The sequence below is a fragment of the Hyperolius riggenbachi genome, chromosome 2, assembly GCF_040937935.1.
Source record: "Hyperolius riggenbachi isolate aHypRig1 chromosome 2, aHypRig1.pri, whole genome shotgun sequence".
NCBI lineage: Eukaryota > Metazoa > Chordata > Amphibia > Anura > Hyperoliidae > Hyperolius > Hyperolius riggenbachi.
In genome coordinates, this window is record NC_090647.1 from 344,652,196 (window position 1) to 344,673,583 (window position 21,388).

General features: G+C 44.3%; 1 protein-coding gene and 1 long non-coding RNA gene across 8 annotated transcripts in view; one reads left to right on the forward strand and one right to left on the reverse strand.

Annotated features, from left to right (window-relative positions):
* SYPL2 (synaptophysin like 2) overlaps window positions 1-4,993 on the forward strand; it is a 44,516-nt gene extending 39,523 nt beyond the window's left edge. The window contains exon 6 of the mRNA XM_068269518.1: window positions 4,326-4,993. Within this exon, the coding sequence (XP_068125619.1) occupies window positions 4,326-4,457 (132 nt within the window). The 3' untranslated portion in view covers window positions 4,458-4,993. The remainder of the gene's footprint in view (window positions 1-4,325) is intronic.
* LOC137546740 (uncharacterized) overlaps window positions 1-21,388 on the reverse strand; it is a 76,254-nt gene that overhangs the window by 54,117 nt on the left and 749 nt on the right. For all 7 annotated transcript variants that reach the window (XR_011026338.1, XR_011026339.1, XR_011026334.1 and 4 more), the window contains exon 2: window positions 7,913-8,009. This is a non-coding gene — a long non-coding RNA (uncharacterized lncRNA). The remainder of the gene's footprint in view (window positions 1-7,912; window positions 8,010-21,388) is intronic.

Here is a 21,388-nt window from a genome sequence, read left to right on the forward strand (position 1 = left end):
GCAGCCAACCTGATTTCATTGTGTGGGGGTATCTGCAGCCAACCTGATTGCATTGTGTGGGGGTATCTGCAGCCAACCTGATTGCATTGTGTGGGGGTATCTGCCACCAACCTGATTGCATTGTGTGGGGGTATCTGCAGCCAACCTGATTGCATTGTGTGGGGGTATCTGCAGCCAACCTGATTGCATTGTGTGGGGGTATCTGCAGCCAACCTGATTGCATTGTGTGGGGGTATCTGCAGCCAACCTGATTGCATTGTGTGGGGGTATCTGCCGCCAACCTGATTGCATTGTGTGGGGGTATCTGCCGCCAACCTGATTGCATTGTGTGGGGGTATCTGCAGCCAACCTGATTGCATTGTGTGGGGGTATCTGCAGCCAACCTGATTGCATTGTGTGGGGGTATCTGCAGCCAACCTGATTGCATTTTGTGGGGGCATCTGCAGCCAACCAGATTGCATTGTGTGGGGGTATCTGCAGCCAACCTGTTTGCATTTTGTGGGGGTATCTGCAGCCAACCTGATTGCATTTTGTGGGGGAATCTGCAGCCAACCTTATTGCATTTTGTGGGGGTATCTGCCGCCAACCTGATTGCATTTTGTGGAGGCATCTCCCGTCAACCTGATTGCATTTTGTGGGGGCATCTGTTGGCAACCTGATTGCATTTTGTGGGGGTATCTGCTGCCATTTGACTACTTTATGAAGTATCATGAGGCATGTAACTACTTGAATATTTTATCTACAATGTATCTGGTCAGACCTAATCTCTGTGAATAACACCGCTACTTATTTTGTGTTTTGTATTTATTTTTTTTAAGTCTGCCCATGACTCATCATGACCACGCCGATGTTCCAGTGCGTGGTGACACCCATTTAGTTTCGCTGCGGCGCGCGCATTTAGACATATCCCTATTGGAGACTGTCCTCAGAATTGCTCAAAATCTATTTCCTACTATAAAGGCATGCACAATTTCTAGAGTACATGTGTATGTGAGCCCAAAATGGGGGGGGGGGGAGGAGGAGAGGGGGCGGGCCCCAGGCTGAAACTTCCTTGGTGGGCCCTTGGTGTCCCAGTCCGAAGCTGCCTGTCTGATGTGTTCTTTGGACTTCATGGTGTTGTTGCTCCCAATATTCTCTTAGACAACCTCTGAGGCCGTCACAGAGCAGCTGTATTTGTACTGACATTAGATTACACACAGGTGCACTCTATTTAGTCATTAGCACTCATCACGCAATGTTTATGGGCAACTGACTGCACTCAGACCAAAGGGGGCTGAATAATTATGCACACACCACTTTGCAGTTATTGATTTTTTAAAAATGTTTAGAATCATGTATGATTTTCGTTCCACTTCTCACGTGTACACCACCTTGTGTTGGTCTTTCACATGGAATTCCAATAAAATTGATTCATGTTTGTGGCAGTAATGTGAAAAAATGTGGAAAACTTCAAGGGGGCTGAATACTTTTGCAAGCCACTGTACCTCTGTGTGTGTTGTTCATTCCTCTCCACATTCCCCCTGGTCTCCATAAGCACTCCTTGAAAAATATGACTTTATGCTAAATTCAAATTTTCAGACAAGTAGAGCCAGGCTTGGGGCGATGTTCCCTCCTATTGCCTATCCTGTTCTCTTTTTCATCATGTGGTCCTGAGCGCCTCTGTTGGCAGAGGCGCTCAGCTAGGCCATTGACCCGATTTTGTACCTTTCAAAAATGTTTGCCTGATGAAGCGGGATTGTGACACGCGTTGCAACTTTAGAGCTTTTAATAAAAAGTTACTTTATAGTGTGAGTAACCTCCCATTGTCTGGTCTTTCTTTCTACGAGGGAGGTGAGTCCACCAACTTCCCCCTTTTAAACAGTTTTTAATCAATTTTACTCTACTTGGCGCCTCTGTGTTACTGCTTTACAAGAAGGTTAGGAAATTGGCAAACACTTGTTAAAATGTATAGTGGCAGCGAGTGGGGAGCTTACCTACTCCTTCTTCTTCATCCGCTTTAGTTCGCGATCCATTTTTTTTTAATGAATTGATTCGAATGAATTGCTTCATTGAAAAGAGCGGAACTTCCCATCACTACTCACTGCCTGCAATGCTGCCCTCTATACTTCAGAGTATAGAGGAGGGGCAGTGATGCTGGTAGAAACTCTTTTTTGTTTCCCCTTTACTGGTTCCCTTTAACTATTTCCCTGTACAAAATTCTGTGTACTGATGTGAGATAAGCTTATGCACATTCGGTCCTACTGGAGAAAAGCGCTTTACAAATGTTTTGTTGTTGTATGGCCAATTTGTTACTAAGTTGAAACGTGTTATGCTTAGTAAAACGGAAAAATTATTTGTACAACTCTGGATTTGGATAAATAGCATAAACAATGTTTTTTGGTTATTTTCTGTGTGTTTTTAACTACTTACAACAGTTTTTACAATAATGTAACATTAGCAACAAAAATATGCAACAACAAAAACAGTGTATTTTGTATATGGAGACTTTATTTGTATGTCTGAAACTGGAGAGGTTTGTAAGTATTGTACTGTCTGTATTTAATTACAGTATACAGTGCTTGCAAGATGTTTTAAATCAGGATGATACCATTTATTGGCTAACTAAAAATGAATAAGAATAAGCAAGCTTTCGGCCTTGCAGCCTTCATCAGGCTTACATCCTGTTAGTTTGCAGGCTGGTGGTACAGACAGCTATATACATGCAACATCAAATGGGAAAACTAGCATTTTGCCAACAGCACCCTCTTGTGGTAACTTTGTGGTGGCTCTACTCTTCAAAATACAGAGATTTCTTGCTTTGGTTGTTGGAGGAAATTAGAGTGTTTAGAGGACACCCACATAAACAAGGAGAGAATATAAAAACATCATAAAGACTCAGATTTATTAAAGGGCCACTATGTAGAAGGGATCTGTGACTGGACTAAAAAGCCCTTTCACATATCATATTCAAGTGGCTTTGTGAACTGCACTGTCACTTCAGGAACTCACTATTGTGGTGTCTGGTCCTTGTGATGAAGCTTTAGGGCCTGAGTCCACTAACACAGCTGTGTCCGCTTCTGGAAAGCGCATACAACTCAGTGGGCTCAGGCCCTTAAAGGACAACTGTAGCGAGAGATACAGAGGCTGCCATATATATTTCCTTTTAAGCAATACCAGTTGCCTGGCAGCCCTGCTGGTCTATTTGGCTGCAGTAGTGTCTGAACACCAGAAACAAGCATGTATCTAGTCTTGTCAGGTCTGACAATAATGTCAGAAACACCTGATTGGCTGAATGCTTGTTCAGGGTCTATGGCTAAAATAATCAGGGGCAGAGGATAGGATAAGCAGGATAGCCAGACAACTGGTATTGCATAAAAGGAAATAAATGTGGCAGCCTTCATATACCTCTCACTACAGTTGTCCTTTAAGCTCCAGACCAAGGCTGCACTGCTCACTAGAAAATAGGTGGTGATGCTACATTATGAACAAGAATTTTTCAGGAAAAATGTTTATAAAACTTAACTTCAAGCACCATTAAATATTATCTGAATATTATGTGTAGAGACAAAGGGCTCATTCCTGCCTCTGCAGCCTAGGAGAAGGTGGGAGTAATACAATATGGCTTATGTGGCTATTTATTCACCATTCATAAGTGGGTGACCAAACAGCCACTCACAACCAGATAAATGGGGACATTTCTTTGTGAGCTCTTATCCCCTCAGACTGTGAGTTCATATGTACGGTAACCTTTTTTACTTCAGGGTAACGCTAAAGCAATGAAAGTCTATGGGATATTTCAGATGGCATGTGGTACAATTGCGCCAGAAGCAACCGTATCCGATCTGACGTGAAAGCATCACCGTGTTACTGGTCAACATCTGCGGAAGTCATGTAACTCAATGGCGCCCAAGTTTTGTCAATACACTTCCTTGCAATTTGTATTTCCACCACAGGAAGCGAGCACTAGAGAGCCTCACTTATAGTTTGGCTTGCTGCTATAAGTTACATTACCCCGCATCTCTAAAGCCGCCATGGCTCACTTTCGTTTTCTCAGTCAGCAGGCCACTTTGGCTGCGCGGTCCTGGCCTCACACACCCTCGCTCGCATCAACGGGAGCGTCCTGCGCAGTATTAGGTTTTCTAATACGGCGCCAGCGCAGGACACTCCCGTCGATGTGAGCAGGAGCTAGGACGCGCCTTTTAAGATCTTACAGGTGTCCTTTAAATAAATCCATTGGCAACTAACATGTCCAAATACAATCTTTCTTTTGAAGAAACGTAGAGATGTAATTATTTTCTCTGACCCTTGTTCCTAGCTTCACCACTTTCCCTTTTTCTTACCACCAGCTCTTTGGATTTCTGAATTTCTTGATCTGGTCTGCCAATGTGTGGTTTGTGTTCAAAGAGACTGCATGGAGCAAGCAAGAATCCACCAAAGAAGAGGCTGCTGAGCGTGGAGAGGCAGCAGACATTCAGTGAGCCCGGCTACATTGTCTTCTGGATCAGCAGCGGTTTTCCTGTCACTGACTAGTTCAGGAGGGTGGACATTCTGCCTTGTTCCCCAAAGGCTACTTTCTCTGTCTCATACTTACACATGCTACAGCCCTTTCTTCTCGTACTCACTCTGGGTCATCTTCAAGGAAACCTGATTTGACAGGAATATGGAGGCTGCCATCTTTATTTTCTTTTAAAATGCCAGTTGACTGGCAGTGATGCTGATATTTTGGCTTCAGCACTTTCCCTGTAACAAGGATGCAGCCAGTGACGTCAGAGGGAACCTGATCTGTATGCTTGTTGTGGGTCAGTGTTTCAGAAGGTATACGAGGTGGAGAATCAGCACAGCAGCCAGGCTGCTACTCACTTTGAAAGGTTCTGTCAGTTCAGGTTTTCTTTAAAGCAACAAGTCATCCAGCTCATTATAATATTTTTTCGTTCTTCCACCATTCTGTTTTCCATGTTAAATTATGGCATTTTTACCATGGTGCTATTTATCAAATAAAATCACGTCCACTTTATTTTAGTCCTGTGTTTGTAAACTGTACTTGTGTGCATAATTGAAAAAAAACAAACAAAAAACAAATGAATCAATATACATGGCTTCATCACCCCTGTTACACAGAGAACAATGACGTGGCACCTCTCACACCACATGTATCCACATCCTAAAGGTGCGTACACACATGCGACTATAGTCGTTTGTAACGATCGTTCCCCGATCTTTACCAACGACGATCGTTACAAAAAACGAACCAACGACTATTAAGGCAAACGACGAACGAGGCAAATCGCTACAAAACAAAGTTCTGTCTTGGCGGATTTTTACCACCGACGATCGTTAGCAAAAGTGGCACATCGTTGGAAACGATCGTTCGTACCAGGCTGGACATGCGCATTTCACTTTTTCTCCAAGGAACTTTACAATTTTATGCGCAGGCGCATTAAGTGCTTTTACGTGGTGTAACGTTCGTTCTAACGATGTGATCGTTACATACTTTTTACAACTAACTTTACTTCGGTCGTTCTTTCGTCAATTAAAAGATCGTTCGTCGTTGACAACGAACGATCGTTGTCGCATGTGTGTACGTAGCATTATACATCTTCAACTCTGACTCTGGTATGATAAAAACAGAAATAGAAGGTTATTTCCCTTATCTTTCTATTTCAATTCCATTTCACTTTTTACATCAAAATTAATAGTTTCATGTTTCATTCACTACATTTTTGCCCAGGAGACAAAATTGATATGGAATAGAATACAAGAAAAAAATCCTTCAATTTTCTTTCATTTTCATAAAAAAATGAACATACAATAAATTATTTTTATAACCACATGTAGAGGCACCATTATGGTGGTCATCATCGTAATTAGCTGTGGCTGGATAGTGTACTAGTTAAGGGCTTAGGCCCCATACACACATCAGACTATAGTCTTTGGAAAATGAAAGATCACAGACCAATCTTACCACCCTTCATGTAGTATGAGAGCCATACCCTACACAGTCTATTCTATGGAGCTGAACTCCCCATCAGACAGAAATCTTTGCAAGATGCTGCACACAAAGATGCTGTAGACATTCAAAAGATCAGTATCTGCAAAAGATCTGTTCCTGCCAAAAATCCATTCCTGCAAATTGCAATGATAGTCTATGAGATCTGCAGATCATCATACACACATGATTTAACTGACATTCATCTGCAGATCAGATCCACCAGGATGGATTTTCAGATCTGCAGATGATTGCTTGATCTGCAGATGAATGTCAGTTAAATCATGTGTGTATGATGATCTGCAGATCTCATAGACTATCATTGCAATTTGCAGGAATGGATTTTTGGCAGGAACAGATCTTTTGCAGATACTGATCTTTTGAATGTCTACAGCACCTTTGTGTGCAGCATCTTGCAAAGATTTCTGTCTGATGGGGAGTTCAGCTCCATAGAATAGACTGTGTAGGGTATGGCTCTCATACTACATGAAGGGTGGTAAGATTGGTCTGTGATCTTTCATTTTCCAAAGACTATAGTCTGATGTGTGTATGGGCCTTTAGCCTCTGACACAGGAGACCAGGGTTCGAATTGCTTCCTCTTCAGTAAGCCAGCACCTATTCAGTAAGGAGTTCTTGGGCTAATCTCCCTTATCCTGCTATTGCCTATAAACTGCTTTCTAGTGGCTGCAGCTCGAGTTCCCCAGGAAAAAAACATGATATAAATATTCTGTGTCTAATCATGATTTAGTCTATCTAAATACATTTTTTGCACCATTTCCCTCATTCAAAACTACTTCCATGACATGTATCACTACATTTTTGCCTAGGAGATGGACTAGAATACAATAATAAAATCCTTCAATTTTCTTGCATTTTCATTCAAAAATAAACATAAAATAAATTATTTTATAACCATTGCACCATTTCCATCCCCCCTCACTACCAGTGTGTGAGCTCCCCTTCCCAAGTTCTAACACCCTCCTGCCCCTTATAGTCATGAGAGCCTGAAGTTCCAGCAAAAACCTTGTTTCCATCCAAGTCTCTATCAGCTCTGGTGTGTGTGTGTGTGTGTGTGTGTGTGTGTGTGTGTGTGTGTGTGTGTGTGTGTGTGTGTGTGTGTGTGTGTGTGCGTGCGTGCGTGCGTGCGTGCGTGCGTGCGTAGCTTCAGTTCCCATCACTGCTCGGCTGGACCCCAAAGGTGAAGACCATCAAAGGTGAGTATGGAGGAGAGAAGGGGTACAATGTTAAGTTAGTTAAGTGGGGAGAAAAAGAAATGGGTTGTAAAGGAGAAATCATATAAGTTCTTGATGGATTAATTTGGACCACACACAGACCATCAGAGCAGACACTACACTGTCCAATCCTACTGGAGTCCGGCTCAAGTGGGAACCTAGCCTAAAAACGCCAACAAATTTGCATATACATTTAATGTATAACCAAGGTGACGTGCAACATAATGAGATAGACATGGGTATGTACAGTGCCTAGCACACAAATAACTATGCTGTGTTCCTTTTTTTCTTTCTCTGCCCGAAAGAGTTAAACATCAGGTATGTAAGTGGCAGTTCCTGTCTGAGTCAAGACTGTGTCAGACTACAGTGTGACCCTCACTGATAAGAAATTACAACTATAAAACACTTTCCTAGCAGAAAATGGCTTCTGAGAGCAGGAAATAAATAAAAAGGGGTCAATAGTCCATAGATTTTAGCTCTGGCATACTTTAATGAATGTGTCATTGAGCAGAAACAATAAAACAGTAAAAACGTAAGTAGATTTAATTATAAAATAAAACTGTGGAATATCTTTTTAAGTCATTTTTAGTAGAAAGAGTGTAGATAAAATTGTTTATTTCATTAGATTATTTTCACCTTGGGTCCTTTAAGGCTCCTTCCTACCTAAAAGTCCACTGTCACTCCCCTCCCCTTTTCAACAGAAAAACAGACATACCACAGCTCTGGTAGGGGTTCCTCTGTAGATTAGCCGGGCTATGCTGATCATCAGGCACAGTCACCTTCAGTGGATGTGGTGCAAGCAAGGAGCCAGGCTAAAAAAAGATAAGAATCACCTTTACAAAGATTTAAGTTACTGTATATGAAATTGCTAACATTTATATTAGAGCAAAAATGGATAGCCTGGTTGTGTCTGTCAACCCTAGATATCCTGTCCACAACCTAACCTAACAGTGACTGGATGACCAACTTGTTTTCTAAGGGCAGGCAAGGTGGACAAGTAGTTAACAGTCATCGATCGATTTGGGTGAGGAAAATCTAGTGTGTTACTAGATGAATTCCAGCTGTCATCTGAACATAAGCAGTCTGGTCATATTTCATTTTCAACTGCCTCTGCAGGACTATGCAAGAGGTAGCAGAAGAGCAAAGGTACAACAATCAGAGGTGGGCAGACACAATGCTACAGGGAAGGCAGCTTACAGTGACCACTGTAATAATTGTCAGTTATACAAATGACACAAAAATGATTTAAACTGCCCCAGTAAACTTTGTGAAAAATCCAAATGGCTGAAATGCATAGAGATATTTTAATTACTGATATAAGTATAATGTCCATTAGGCTAACTTGCCATTGCTCAATCAAGATGTATACTGTGCTTTGTAACAAAAAAATGTATATCATTTTGCGATTTCAAGACAACAGACATGATAATCTGAATGACCTTGCACTGTGTAAAGGTGCATACACACATCAGACTATAGTCTTTGGAAAATGAAAGATCACAGACCAATCTTACCACCCTTCATGTAGTATGAGAGCCATACTCTACACAGTCTTTTCTATGGAGCTGAACTCCACATCTGAAAAAAATCTTTGCAAGATGCTGCACACACAGATGCTGTACAGACACAAAAGATCAGTATCTGCAAAAGATCTGTTCCTGCCAAAAATCCATTCCTGCAAATTGCAATGATAGTCTATGAGATCTGCAGATCATCATACACACGTGATTTAACTGACATTCATCTGCAGATCAAGCAATCATCTGCAGATCTGAAAATCCATCCTGGTGGATCTGATCTGCAGATGAATGTCAGTTAAATCATGTGTGTATGATGATATGCAGATCTCATAGACTATCATTGCAATTTGCAGGAATGGATTTTTGGCAGGAACAGATCTTTTGCAGATACTGATCTTTTGTGTCTGTACAGCATCTGTGTGTGCAGCATCTTGCAAAGATTTTTTTCTGATGTGGAGTTCAGCTCCATAGAAAAGACTGTGTAGAGTATGGCTCTCATACTACATGAAGGGTGGTAAGATTGGTCTGTGATCTTTCATTTTCCAAAGACTATAGTCTGATGTGTGTATGCACCTTTAGGCCTGGAACCCACTGAAAACCGCAAACGCAAAACGCAACCGCTAGCGTTTTGTCTGAGCGGTTTGCAAGCGGATTCATGCGTGTTTTTGGTCGTGTTTTGCAACATTGTATTTTTTTCCCCAGCGGGTGCCTAGCGTTTTGCGTTTTTATCCTGATTGGTCCTGTGAATTATTTTTCATTTTGTTACAGTGTGCTTAACCGCAAAACGCTAGCAAAACCGCTCAGTTTAGGTTTTGCTGAGCGTTTCTGCTAGCGTTTCAATACTTTACATTGAAGCGCTAACGCTCCCAAAATGCTGCAGGTCCTGCGTTTGCGTTTCTGGGAAACGCAAATGCTCCTGTGGAAGTTGCCCCATCCATTAACATTAGCCCAGCGTTTTGGCAAACTGCTAGCGTATCGCAGTGCTGCCAAAACGCTGCCAAAAGCGCTCCTGTGGGTTCCAGCCCTATGGCTGCGGCAGAGTTGTACTCACATCCAGCCCATTAGCTAATCCAGGCTCAAGCACACTCAGTAGTTTTCTAGGCATAGTCTTCAAATCGCGTGTCTGATGATGTGCTTTTAGAACTTTTAAAAGTAGTAGGTATCTCTGTCCAATAGTTGGTGTTCGAATTTGGAACTTCCAATTCCACCCAAACAACACACTTCAGCACCATTCAGCGCTGATCCTGCAGGCAGGGTCAGAGGGAGTTCAGTTGCTTGTGCTTCACAACGCATTTCACATAACTCCATACTTCTTCCTTCCAAAGCCAAAAGAAGGAAGTATCAGAGTTATGTGAAACATACAATGAAGCGCAAGTCAGTGAACTCCCCCTAACCCTGTCTGGAGGTTCAGATGTTCCGAATTCAAACACCAACACTACTGCCCAATTTCAGATCTGATTATTTCTATTTTAGACTGCTTTACTAATAAAGTTGTATAATTAATATTATCCAAGATATATCAAATCTCAACTGGTACTTTCTGGCATAAGCATACAATTAAAAACCTGTCTCCCAACTCCTCATTGCCTATACAGTAATCCTACCTTCCCTTCACCCAAAGTAATGTTATTTATGTAAGCATGGGTGTCTAGGGGGGGGGAGGGGGATACAGTGGGCGCTTGTCACCCCTAGAGTTAATTTGCCCCCCCCCCCCCCAGGTCCCGCAAGCAGAGCGGCAGCGGAGCGATCTTCTTAGCCAACACTAGGCCGGCTAGAGTCCAGAGAAGATGCGGAGTGGTACACACTCCAACTGCATCACCTGGATCTCATTAGTGGCTGGCGCAGCGTGAGGTGGGAGATTTAGCCGCCGAGCTGCTGCGCATGTGACTGGAGTTTGGAGATCATTGCTGGAAGAGTCAGCTGCCACGTAAGCTGATTATATTTGTATTCTTGGGTTCTTGAATGCAACTCGCAGAGGGAAGCTCATCAGATGGAGGGGGAATTCTGCATTGGCTATCATTCATAAAGGTGTGTTCGGTAACAAAAATCCGTGCGGGAAAATACCGCTTTCGGTATTTTAGACTTCTGGGTGGTCATTCATAAAAATGTTGCCAGTTGCGATACAAGTGCGGTGATTTCCCGAAAAAGGCTGGCGGTAGGCTGTTGGTAGGCTGCCGGAGTCCCTCCGTGCGCTGCTCTCACTGCTGCTGCTTGGGAGGTCTGTTTCATTAACTTGCATGTAATCCGCATGCTTATCGCTACTTCCAAGGAAGCGGTATTCCCCGTCCGCATACCGCTTGCTCTAATCTTTATGAATTGACATTTTGATACATTTCTTAAGAGATTCACCGCACAAGGCAGTAACTTATCGCTCTGCTCGGGAATGTCAGCTTCTCATGCGGAAACAGCCTTTATGAATAGACATTTTGCTATGTGTTCGGTAAAGTCAGCTGTTTTCAGCATTTCCGCATGCGGAAATGCTTTATGAATGATAGCCATTGTGTGGGACTCGGCTGCCAATTAATTGCATTGTGTGGGACTCTACTGCCAATGAATTGCATTGTGTAGAAATCTGCTGCCAATTAATTGCATTGTGTGGGAATCTTCAGCCAATGAATTGCATTGTGCAGAAATCTGCTGCCAATTAATTGCATTGTGTGGGAATCTTCAGCCAATGAATTGCATTGTGCAGAAATCTGCTGTCAATTAATTGCATTGTGTGGGAATCTGCAGCCAATGAATTGCATTGCGTGGGGATCTGTTGCCAATGAAATGCATTGTGTGGGAATCTTCTGCCAATTAATTGCATTGTGTGTGGTCTGTTGCCAATGAATTACATTGTGTGGGAATCTGCTGCCAATTAATTGCATTGTGTGAGGATCTGCTGCCAATTAATTGGATTGTGAGGGAATCGGCTGCCAATTAATTGCATAAGTTAATGTAAATGTGGCTCCTTCTTCTGTGACCACTCTATGTGCACTTCATGACTTACCCTCCTTTTTTGCCCTCCGCCCCCCCCCCCCCCCCCTTCACCCCCAGAACATTTTCTGCGGACAGCTATGTATGTGAGCACCAATCCAACCAACTATCCCCTTTCTCCCCTTCCCTGACACATTCAGCTAGTACTGGCAGCTGCAATCTTGCATAATAATGTAATGTCCAGGTCAATATGTAAGCTCCACACTACTATTTTTAGAATGCACAGCAATTGCATTATTTAAAAAAAAAAAAAAAATCTGCCTAGGCTTTCTCTGTGCTTAGAACCAGCTTCCAGAAGAAAATTAAACTAAAATTAATAATCCTTTCAGCCATTTTTTTTTCAAAAAAAAACAAGTTTGTTATTATTTTGAATAGTGTGACTAATATTACAGCAGTGGGGAAATTTTGACTGCTTCTCAATTTTTAGAAAGAAAACAGTAGAAGGCACAGCTTTCAAAAACTGCTAGTGAGTGAGAGAGGAGAGGTTCACCATTTAAATCCAATTACATTTACTGGTAATCATGACACACTCATCGTAATCAATAGTGTCACTTTTACAGGGGGAGTGAACATTATATAATCAAGTCGTAACTGTTACTTTGAGAGCCTAACATTAGAATACAATTAAAAACCTGTCTCCCAACTTCTTATAGTTCTCCTACCTGCCAACGAAACTTGAAGTGAGAAAAAAAAGTTAGGTATTTAGCTCAGTAGTGGGAAGCTTCTGGATGATCCTATAGCCCATCATTCCAACATAGGGCCCCTCTATAGCAGTGGTTCTCAAAATTTTTAGCACATGTACCCCTTTGTGAGTCATCCTCCGTACCTATTTTCTCCCCCTCTGTTTCCCCTGTGCCTCTTTCTCTAGGCCCCCCTGTGTCACCTCTTGACCCCCTGTCCTAGCTAGGTATAAGTGCCCCCCATATAGGTATCCAGGTATAGGCTCCCCAGAATAGGTAGCAAGGCATAGGTGCCCCCAGTATAGGTATCCAGCCATAGGTGCCCGCTGTATAGGTTAGCAAGGTACAGGTGCCCCCAGTGTAGGTAGCAAGCTATAGGTGCCCCAGAATAGATAAGCCAGGTGCAGGTGGTGCCCCAGAATAGATTAGCCAGATGCAGGTGGTGCCCCAGAATAGATTAGCCAGGTGCAGGTTGTGCCCCAGAATAGATGGCCAGGTGCAGGTGGTGCCCCAGAATAGATTAGCCAGGTGCAGGTTGTGCCCCAGAATAGATAGCCAGGTGCAGGTGGTGCCCCAGAATAGATTAGCCAGGTGCAGGTTTTACCCCAGAATAGATTAGCCAGGTGCAGGTTGTGCCCCAGAATAGATTAGCCAGGTGAAGGTGGTGCCACAGAATAGTCAGGTGTAGGTGGTGCCACAGAATAGTCAGGTACAGGTGGTGCCCCAGTGTAGTTAGCAAGCCAATAGGTGCCCCAGTATAATCTTACGTAGCCCCGTTCCCGTGCATACTCCTCTCGCTGGGCTCTCCTCCTCTCGCCTCACTGCGTCTTCCCGCTATGGTTACTTCCGGCAGCAACTCACTGACGTCATAAGAGGCTGCCGGGTAACCATGGCAATAGGACGCGAGGCGGCGACAGGGAGAGCCCGAACAGGAGGAGAGCCCGGCGATAGGAGTCCACGCAGGAACGAGGCTAAGTAAGTTGCTGCGCCCGTGCCTCCGAGCTTGCCCTGCCTGACACTGACTCTCCTGGGGGCGAGATCTGCCATTTTGTCTGCGGCCATTGGGGGACCCCCTGATAGCTGCCAATGTACCCCCAGGGGTCCGCGGACCCCAGGTTGAGAACCACTGCTCTATAGCTATTCAACAAAGGCTTGTCGAAAAGGGTTATTCTGGTCTGGCTCCTGACTGTGGACGAGTTCATCCAGATTTGACATGCGCAAATAAGGTCTGCCCAGGCCCAGCAGAACGGAGAAGCTATGCACAAACAGCTTTGTTCTGTTGCACATATGTCAACCTTACTCACTGAAGCCCTCACCGAATGAACTCATCCACAGCAAGGAATGTGGTCCAAAGGTGAAGAATGGACCCTGTCCTGGAATAGGTGGTTCTATTCCCCCGATTTATTCCATCTAAATGATCGAATCGAATGAAAGTTGAAAATATTTTTTTTGATCAAGAAATTCTAATGATTATCCTGTTTTTGATCGGACATGCTGGAAAAATCTTTATATTCGATCTAACGGAATAATCAAACTAAATTATCTAATCGAAAAAAAATGAAAAATTGTACCATGTATGGAACTACTAACGAAATTATCTAACTCTCCAAACCCTCACCTGCAGGTTGCTTTAATGCCTCCCCCAGTCACACTTATCTAGAAGTTAGAACTGGAAGCTGCCATTTTGTGTAAGGCCTAGTGCACACCGGAGCGTTTCCGCTGCGGTTTGCGATCTGCTTGCAGGTGCGGATCCGCTAGGGTATTGTATTTCAATGGGCTGGTGCACACCAGAGCGGGAGGCGTTTTGCAGAAATGCATACTCCCGGGCTGCTGCAGATTTTGGATTGCGGATGCGTTTCTGCCTCAATGTTAAGTATAGGAAAACCGCAAACCGCTCTGAAAAACGGCACTTCAGAGCGGTTTGCCAGGCGTTTTTTGTTACAGTAGCTGTTCAGTAACAGCTTTACTGTAACAATACATGAAATCTACTACACCAAAAACGCTTCCCAAAACCGCAAAACGCTAGCTGAAACGCTGCAGAAAAATAAGAAAAAGCGTTTCAAAATCTGCTAGCATTTTGCGGATCTGCTAGTGGTTTTTGGTGTGCACGGGCCTAATTTCCATTTAAATCTGTTAGGATGACTATCTGCTATTTTTAGCCTGCACCACTTGTAGTATTTGTGGTTCTGCACACAGAAACTCTCTCCAGTTTTGGCTTCCACTTTTAGAGATAAGAGAACTATCATGGAAGCCTGAAAAGCTCAGCACTATGGCTCAGGCTGAACAGGTCTGTGATTTATAAGGCTACAGAAGGAAATTGAACAAACCCTATTAACCTTTTCAGGCACTTAGAAAAGAGTTTGTTTTTAGAATTTACTGAGGGGGGTGGGGGTGGGTGGTGTCAACCTATGTTGTACACATGCTGTAATCTCGGCAGAGTGTACTGCGGGTGTACGGGGCTTAAGGTATGTTCACACCCCCTGGGGACACTGCCACTGCCCTTGGGATCCCCTTCACTGATGTCGCTGTTCACATTGCGGGCTGTATGATGCTGTACAAAAAAATAAGTATGGAGTCAAAGCTGTTCCATTCATCTGCAGTGAATTGGACCACACTGCACTCACTATGCTTTACTATGGCTGTGCTTTCTGCACCGCTACCTGTGTGAAAAAGTCTCTACATTATCATCCCACACACCATGCACACTCATCTCCCAAAGAACAAACGCATTTGACAAAAAGCTAATGGTTTTAATAGAGATAACATGCGCCACGTGGGTAAATGCTGCACTGCTGTAAGGGTTAAATACTCACCTGAAGTAACTTTCTCCTTCCAAGCAGGTAAACGCTCTGCCCACCTCAAAGAACGGGCCTTTGTCAAAAATTTTCAAATTTGACGCTGAGGCTCTGACCACGCCCACCACTGTCACAAATGACAGAGCCTGTCATTACAGGCTCTGTCATTTTTAACTTTAAAGAAAACCTGAAGTGAGAGGTATATGGAGGCTGCCATATTTATTTCCTTTTAACCTCTTGAGGACCGCAGTGTTAACCCCCCCTCCCTCCTAAAGACCAGGCCATTTTTCATTAAATTGGGCCTGCAGGGCTGCACAACTCAGCACACAAGTGACTCCCCCCCCCCCCTTTTCTCTGATCGCTCCCCCAATGTTTATCTATTTTTTTTTTCTAAATTTCTTATTTATTTTTAAATAAAATTACTATTTTTTAAAAAATTTTATCCCCATCAGCCCATCAGCCTATCAGCGCGATCGGCTGTGATAACTCCCTCCTCATACGGGTTCCCGACTGCCTGACCGCTATTTCCTCTTTCATGTCCTCTCGCTTCTTAAAACTTAATATGAATAAAACTGAACTAATAGTCTTTCCACCATCCCTGTCCACCTCTTTGCCTGATATTACAATAAATGTTAACAACACATCTATAACATCAGTTCCCAAAGCACGGTGCTTGGGGATAATATTTGATTCTTCTCTCTCATTTACTCCTCACATTAACTCCCTAACCAGCTCCTGCCATTTCCAACTGAAAAACATAGCACGTATCTGACCTTTTCTCTCCCATGACACAACCAAAATGTTAGTACATGCTCTTATTGTATCTCGATTGGACTATTGCAATATATTGCTTGGTGGACTTCCAACTAACCGACTAACACCGCTCAATTCTGTACTGAACTCTGCTGCTCGACTCATTCATCTCTCCTCTCGCTCTTCCTCTGCTGACCCTCTCTGTCAAGCTCTTCACTGGCTACCAATTAATGAGAGGATTCAATTCAAACTCTTAACCATAACCTACAAAGCTCTCCACAATCTCTCTCCCCTGTACATCTCCTCACTAGTCTCCAGATACCAACCCAACCGCAATCTCAGATCTGCACACGAGCTTCTTCTATCCTCTTCTACAATTACCTCCTCACATTCACGTGTACAAGACTTCTCACGTGCCTCACCCCTCCTCTGGAATGCTCTTCCACAACACATCCCCCACTCTCCCACCTTTGAAATCTTTAAACGCTCCCTCAAAACCCACCTTTTCCGACAAGCATATTCTCTAGCTTAGGCCATGCACCCACTAAATAACCTAATTGCGCACTGCCTGTACATATACTGTATACATCCCCACCTCTTGTTTTCACCCCATTCCTTTAGATTGTAAGCTCGCAAGGGCAGGACTCTCACCCTATTGTGTCATGGACTGTTATTAATTGAATTGCTTGCACACTGTTAAGCCGCATCTACACGAGTAGATGCGGCCGCGATGCTCCTTATCAATCGAGCCGCTGATGCGGCTCGATTGATAAGATCCGACAGGACGGATCTCCGCACCGCCGATTCCCTGCTTGATCCCCGCAAGGGGACAATGGCAGGGAATCGTGCGGGAGATAAGCGGCGCCGGCGGGGACGAGCGGGGAATCTAATGCAGCGCACGTGCAGCGAGCGGGGACGCGGCGGGCACGCGGAAGAGGCGATCCGGCGGCTAATCGAGCTGCCGGATCGCTGCAATGTCCCATGGTGTAGATGGGGCTTAAGACATTTATACATTTTAGTCATCATGTTAAATCAAATTGTAATCAGCAGTGCTGTATCTTGTATCAGTGTTCATATTTGATGTATATCATTGTCTGTATCATTATGTATCCCTTGTTTGTTTTCTTACATTGTACAGCGCCACGGAATATGTTGGCGCTTTATAAATAAATAATAATAATAATAATAGGCTTCAGCCTATCACAGCGGATTGCTTTTGTGCCTCTGGAGGGGACAGCCGAGTGACACGGCTGTCCCCGTACAGCGTTGCCTTAGATCGCAGCGTTGTACCTAGTAAATAGTTTTGCCATCTAACAGTCTCTTAGCGGCGATCGCCGCTGGGAGACCAAAGGCGTAGCGGAGCGCCGCCATCCAAGCAGGGATGTGCATGCATCAGCGCGTGCGATCGATCTCCTGCAAACCATGCCCCAAGGACCTTTCCTGGGGCTGCCGCCGCCTCCATGCCCATCGCCGTGACGCGGTCGGCAAGAGGTTAAGCAATGATCTGACAAGATTAGCTGCATGCTTGTTTCTGGTGTTATTCAGACACTACTACAGCCAAATAGATCAGCAGGGCTGCCAGGTAACTGGTATTGTTTAAAAGGAAAGAAATATGGCAGCCTGCATATTCTTCTCACTTCAGTTGTCCTCTAAGTACTCTTTAACCACTTCCCCTCCTCCGGGTCGAGTATCTGTGTCCCTATAAAATCCCTCTACAGCTCTCAGGGATATAGATACTCGTCCCTTGCCGCTGCGCACTCCTGCTTGGCGTGAACCCTACCTAAATTCACAGTGGAGCATTGCAGTGCAAATGAGGCATTTTAACACAGAAAGAGAGAAAGTTGAACTATGAAGTAAGTCTATGCGACGTTCAGAGTGCATCCAGTGCGATGTGTCCCAATGGCCTACAGTATCCTAACGCAGTGTGTTACCGCATAACATAAACATTAACAATGATGGTGAAGCATACTATTCATTGACTCTATGCTTTACTGTATGTTCATATATTGCGCTTGATTCACTAAACCATGATAACTCATATCACGTCCGCGTCAGCGTTTTTGCGCGCAATCACGAATGTTCACGTGCGATTGCACATGAAAATTCGCGATTGTGCACGCGAAACGCAAAACCGTTAGTGTGGCCGTGATATGAGTTTTCTCGGTTTAGTGAATCAAGCCCATTGTGTGATGCGACTTTTCGGTTTTTACAGGAAATGCAATGCAGCTGTGAACCTAGCCTTATATAAACTAGGAAAAAAAGCGCAATCAATTGAGGACAGAAGAAAAAGAACAACCCATGGGCATTTTCTGAACTCTGCAAAGCTCAAGCAACTTATAGGCATATATACTCTATAGCAGGCAAACAACATATATTCTAACTGGTAGGTGAGGGCAACCACTGTCTTGATAAATGAGCCCCCAGAGTCAGGAGGTGCGGCAAACATACAGGAAACAAGGAGAAGTTGTTTCTCTCTGGTAAACAGGTGGGGAGGCTAGCCAGTCACATAGGGAAGAGACACACCTCTGAGTTCTATGGTCTATATTGTCAGCTGTCTCTCAGGCTGCCCCAGGGAACGCCTGCCAATATAATGACATGTTACGCTTTAACTAAGAAAGGTCAGCTCTTAACTGAAGGAAACTCGAACCCACACGTCACCGCTCTTAGTTACCCAGGAAAAAGTAACTTTAGTAGTATCAGCTGCTTTTGGGTAAAATCACTACATACATATATTCAGGACCGTTTCTTTTTGTCACTCCAGGCAAGTAATCCTATGTCACCCCCCCCCCCCCCCCCACACACACACACACACACACACACACACACACACACCCTAAAAAATAAAGTTGCACACACTATAGAACACTTCACATGTGATATAAACCATAAAGCTGGCCATACACTAGGCCGATTACCCGCCGATCGACAGCAGATGCGATCACTGGGATCGAATCTGCTGTCAAATCGTTCACGCAACACGCTAATTTTCGATCTATTTCGGCCCGAAATATATCGGTCCCGTCGATCGTGCCGTGCGGGAAATTACCGTTGTTCGCCGCGGGTAAGGAGCGCATACATTAGCTGAAGCTGGCTTCCGGCATCTTCTCCGCATCACCTCCTGGCTGGCATCCTCTGCGCATCAGCTTCCGCATCCCGGCATCTGGCATAACTTCCTGTGTCACTGCAGTGACAGCGGAAGTACAAATAGAGGGCGCTCTATTTGAACTTCCGCTGTCACTGGAGTGACAGAAAGTTATGCCGGATGCCGGGACGCGGAAGCTGATGCGGAGAAGTTGCCCGCCGGGAGCCGATGCGGAGAAGATGCCCGGGACCAGGCTTCAGGTAATGTATGCGGGGACCCGGGGGGCAACAGCGGCAGCTCAGCAGATTGTGATCGGTTTCAGGCTGAAATCGATTCACAATCTGTTTGCAGTAAAGGCGGCCGTACGAGCCCTCTCTGATCAGATTCGATCAGAGAGGGATCTATCTGTTGGTCGAATCTGATGGCAAATCGACCAGTGTGGCTACCTTAAGCCATCAGGAAAGGATTAGTATGAAATGGGGCAGTAAGCAAGATAACACTTTTTGCCCTCCACTGATGGTCACCTAGCTTATTTAGTTTGCTTTAGTGGTGGCTTGCATCCACCAGGCCCCAGGACTCTCTCCAGGCTGTAGGCAGCTGCCTAGGTTTGCCTTGTGGATGATCCAGTTCTGTATGCCATACAGCACATGCTGGAAGGGTAGTAGAGGGTCAGAATAGATGACATGGATGAGCAGATAGATATGAGAGGAATAGAAGAATAGTGGATAGCGCTATTGTATTATATTGCTGAGTCCTAGGTTTGAACATTGGTCAGGGCAAAATCTGCATGGAGTTTCTATCTTCCCCCGTATTTAATTCAGAGACTTCATATTCTCCAATATCTCAAAAACATACTAATAAGTCAACTGGTTTACCTCAAAACAATCCTATAGTGAAAATATTAGACTATAACTATGGTAGTGATTAGATTGTAAGCTACTCTGAGGACAGTCATTGCATGACTATGTGATATGTAAAGTGCTGCAGTTGGGAAACATTCGTAACCACGTATGCATGGCTTCCACAAGTGACAGGGCCCTCAGAAGAACACAGACCTGTTGCTACTCTTACAGCAAGTCACACTATGCAGACAACAGAGACTCACTGAGCCACATGTGCTGCCTGTCCCAGCTGCTACTCTGGGCCCTGATCTCACTATGCTGTCCTGTCCTTAGGCTGGGAGCACACTTATCTGTTTGTGTGTTTTTCGCACAGGAAAACTGAGAACCAATGTTATTCAATTGGCTAGTGCACATTACATTAGCTTCTGTGATAAAGCATGCATGTTTTCACCCATACAGACACACCGTGTGCAGAAAACGCTTACAGAAAAAGCACACAGAAAACTGACAGACGAGTGTGCTTCCAGCCGCAGCTTCTTTACACTCACTCTGTCCACCTCTGATGGCTCAGAACTGACTGTACAGACGCCTACAGCATCGCTTCAGTACACAGCACTTGGGAGTTGGGAGGAGAGGCTGGGGCAAGGTACTGTACACAACACCCTGCAGCATACTGAATAGGGACTGTCTACAAATCTTTGTCTACTAAACTCTGTATGATTCCTTATAAGTGGCTGAGCAGATGCATTCATTAAAACAACTGTGCAGAGATCAATAAGCTTTTTCTCTCTGCACCCTCAGGGTAGGAACCCACTGAGGCGTCTTTGGCAGCGTTTTGGGATCGATTCCCAAAAGCACTATGCCAATGAAAGTGAAGGGGGGGGGGTCGAGGTTGGGGAATCCATTAGTGAGATTGCGATTAGAGGTAATCACAATCTCAGGATATGCAGCATTTTAAGCGCACTTGCGCAAATTGCAAAGTATATAAGCGCTGCATAAATCGCTTATCAAAGTAATTATGCAGGGCTTTGGGGGGCTGTGCTTTAAATAAAACTTTAATTACTCGCTCAGTCTTGATTTCCTTTTTCCTTCCGTGGCTCCACCCCTAAAGGAAGAGGTCACAGGCGCTTGTCTGATTGGTCCTAGAGAAGCACCTATGACCTCTTTCTTTAGGGGCGGAGCTATGGACGGAAGAAGGACGCCTGGTAAGTATAATGTTTTATTTAAAAAAAAAACGATTTGCAAATTGGAAGAGCTGTACTGCGCTTCCAAGCATAAGGAAATCACAAATTTAAACGCCCTAAGAATCGCTGCACACAGCGCTGCAGCGATTTTAAAGCGCTGCAGAACTTCCTAGTGGGTTCCAGGCCTTAGTTGTCAGTCTCTCAGGACTAAAAAGAAACTTTTTTTGTTCTTGGACTGCCAGAAAATGTACATCTTTCTAGACAGCTCTGCCCTTGAAGCTATTTGAATGCCTCAGCGCCCTTTATTACACAGCAAATCAGAGCTGTGTGGGGCGGATGAGGCATCGGCTCTTTCA